This window comes from Micromesistius poutassou (genome assembly GCF_964030765.1).
Source record: "Micromesistius poutassou genome assembly, contig: SCAFFOLD_1904, whole genome shotgun sequence".
Classification (NCBI taxonomy): Eukaryota; Metazoa; Chordata; class Actinopteri; order Gadiformes; family Gadidae; genus Micromesistius; species Micromesistius poutassou.
Window position 1 is genome coordinate 1 of NW_028177076.1, and position 3,439 is coordinate 3,439.

Consider the following 3,439-nt stretch of genomic DNA (forward strand, 5'->3'; position numbering starts at 1 on the left):
GTAGGGGATCTCGTCGCCGTGCGCCGCGTCGGCCCACTCGGGCCGCGCCTCCGTCTGGCAGTGGTGGTAGAAGGTGTAGAAGTAGACGGGCGACTGGAACTCGGCGTGCAGCTTGGCGGTGGCGATGGCCGGCGCCACCCACTGGTGGTCGGTGAACAGCGCCAGCAGCGTCTTGCGCCGCATGTCGCCGTTGTCCCGGTCCGCCCAGTCGGTGTACATGAACTTAATGGTCTCCCTCAGGATGTCCTTACCTGGAGGGGGGGGGCGGGGGGGGGGGGGGGGGGTGGGGGGGAGGGAGGGAGAGGGAGGGAGGGAGACAGGGAGGGAGGGAGAGGGAGGGAGGGAGAGGGAGACAGAGAGGGAGGGAGGGAGGGAGGGAGGGAAAGAGGGAGGGAGGGAGGGAGAGAGAAAGGGAGAGAGAGGGAGGGAGTGGGAGACAGAGAGGGAGGGAGGGAGGGAAAGAGAGGGAGGAGAGAGAGGGAGGGAGGGAGAGAGAGAGGGAGAGAGAGAGCGAGAGAGGGAGAGAGGGAGAGAGCGAGAGGGAGAGAGGAAGGGAGGGATATAGAAACATAGAGGGAGATGAGACAGCGAGGGAGAGAGAGACATGGACAGTGTTAGAGATTTGACGAAAAAACATGTTTTTTTATTGCTTTTTAGGACACACTCACACTAGGCAAGGTGCCCCACTGTGCCGCTGGCCTGTGCTCACACAAGGCAATCTCACCTGGGCCTAGTGTGAGTGCGCCCTTAGATTCCTAATATAGTCATAATATAGGAGAGTCAAAGTTGCAATGGCATTAAAAGCAAAATAATCAAAAAAAGAGCTTTTTTATGCCACTGCTTGATGGTGTCCAGTGAACCACAGCAATAGATAGGGGAGAAGGACGCATGTTCTTTTCAGAAGGACATTTGTTCAGGACAGACGGACCAGCAGAACTCACCCATAGAGGGGTATCCATAGAGGTTGTCAACAAAGTTGGAGATGGTGTAGTCAAACGCTGCGGCGGAGATGCCGTCGTTGTCCTCGCTGTCGTCCACGAACTTCAACCCCTCTCCCTGGTTCACGCCGATCAGGATGTCGTAATTGAGGAACTCCCCCTGTTGGTCGGAATAAAGAGCAGCAACGCGCTTAGTTTCAACAGAGCCCGTCTACGGAGAGCCTTGGCACTCTCTATTGAGCCCTGTTGTGTCGAACTTGGTTGCAGTTCCATTAGAATTCCACTGGGGGTGATCTCGGGCGAGTGCAGATTGAATGGGGGTCTATGGGGCTAGACGGCTAAATGTATCGCTTTCACCTGCTTTGTCGTTGATATAGCGCAGATTTTCTTGTAGATTCCAAAAGTTCAATACAGATTATAGTTCAAAAGTCGACTGATTGAGTACTTATGTCCTTTTGATTTCTTACAGTTTGGGCCGTTGTTGGCCGTACACGCTAGCATTCTGCTAATGAATGCTGATTGGTCAGAGACGGACTTGCGACTGATTATGACCAGAGACCCCTCTTGATGGCATCTGAAGCTGAAGCAGAATCAGAAACATTATCTTAAGGAGGACTTTCCGTCTAAGTTAATTGTATTGTATATAATATATGATAAAGTATATTATATATATATATATTATATGTGCGGAAGTGCCAAAGTGACTCAGGACTTGCTGTAAAGCAGGACCTGTGGCAGTATGAAAGTATGTGACGTCATCATCTTTTTAAACAGATTTTAAGAACAGATAAGTGAACTTAAAAAAATCAATATTCAGCTGAGTGTGAGGGAGAAGCCCCGTCGACTCCCGTTCATTCTGCCCTCGCCCGCCAGCGCCCTCGCACGGACAGATGTGTTACCGCAACCAGTTCAGAAACCGGACGTTACCAGAGAGTGCCGGTTCTCTTCCTATTAGACATTTTCTGGTTTCACGCTGAAAAAACGACAAAACAAAGCCGCAGAATGTTTTCCTTTTTTCAAACACGGTCTTTAAAAACAACCTGAAAGTTTGGTAAAAAGTTGTGTTTCATTTGTAAGGTTAAGGCTGAAGTCCCGAAGCCAATTTGTTTTTTTTATTAATGAATTGAATGCCTGAAAATAACAAAAAATCACAACTCTATGGCTGTGTCCCAAGGCTGCTGTCTAGCTAGGCAGCAGCCTTTGGAGGCAGAGTTTTGTATGAGGTGACCTGAAAAGGAGTCTGCTTTGAGACTGACTTCAGGCAGCAATGCGGCACGACTTCACGATATTGCCAAACAATACAAACAGCTAACAGTTACCCTGACAACTGTCGGCCATTCGGATGACCTGCTCCTTTGTCGTAAAATACATTTTTCAGTTTTGTCAAGCGTCTTCTACAGCATATACCCAAACAACGATTGGACATCGTAGTCACTACACATCACCTATCACTCGACCGCTGAAACACCAGACACAGACCTGCTGCATGAGGATCTCGGGGTCGTCGGGGACGACGTCTCCATCCACCACGGGGCCGAAGGCGATGTGGTAGCGCGCCGGCTGGATGTCCTGGTCCACCAGCTCCCGGAAGTTCTTGCGCCGGAGGCAGTCCACCAGGTCGGCGGTCTCCGAGTAGGTGCAGCCCACCTTGCGGGCCAGGATCTTGGTGTACTTCAAGGGTTGGTAGTTGATGGACCAGCTGGAGATGGCGGTGCCGCTCTGGGCGATGGCTCTCTGGAACAGACCTGGAGAGAGAGAGAGAGAGAGAGATTATTAGTGTGGTTGCAAGCACATCCACTGTTCTTCTTAAGTTTTATTTATTCAGTTTGCCTTTTTTGTGCAGTTAATTGCTCCTGCATATGTTCGGCCAAGGGCGTAGGTTTGGATTCAACTTTGGGGAGGATTCTGAGCATCAAACACTTTATTTCCTGCATTCTGGTGAATTTTTATTCAACAATTTCCTCTCCTTTTCTGAATTAATTTATGGAGGACATTTCTTTACTATGTATAGGAAATGTACTTAGTAACAGTTCTTGCCTCCACGTCGTCCATTCATTACTGATAATTGGACACCTCGTCGGGCATTAACTTTATATACTTTGTGGTGTCACCTCTATACAGTTAACGGGACACTAATGCAGACACCAAACCTGTTGCTCTTGTCACTGCCTGCGCCTGCAACCATAGACTGTATAAAGACCACGACTCCTAACCTGACCGGACCTGATCCATGGACCAAGCGTAAGCGAGAGCAACGTGCCTGTGAACGTGCGTGTGACGGCAGGGTTAAGATGGTATGGTCCACTATAGGGGTGTCTGAAATGATTGGGCAATGTATTTACAGGTCAGAAGGATATATAAATGTTTTGAGCCCCCAGAAATGTTTTTCATTGATGGCTATCTCTCAGAGTTTTTCAACTCTTTCAACTTTTTAAACTATTAAACTTTTTATGGCTCCGCCGTCCGTCTTCTCTGGCACTTCAACTACTTCAGACATCATA

The 3,439-nt window shown here is 49.1% G+C and overlaps 1 protein-coding gene across 1 annotated transcript; it reads right to left on the bottom strand.

Annotated features, from left to right (window-relative positions):
* Positions 1-6: 6 nt before the first annotated feature.
* Positions 7-3,170, bottom strand: LOC311376778 (neuroligin-2-like; the record flags this gene model as incomplete). The annotated part of the gene is made up of 4 exons (XM_084491251.1): positions 7-251; positions 942-1,098; positions 2,418-2,683; positions 3,152-3,170. Coding segments are annotated over 4 exons (687 nt in total), but the record flags the coding sequence as incomplete, so codon positions are not given.
* Between the last annotated feature and the right edge of the window lie 269 nt (positions 3,171-3,439).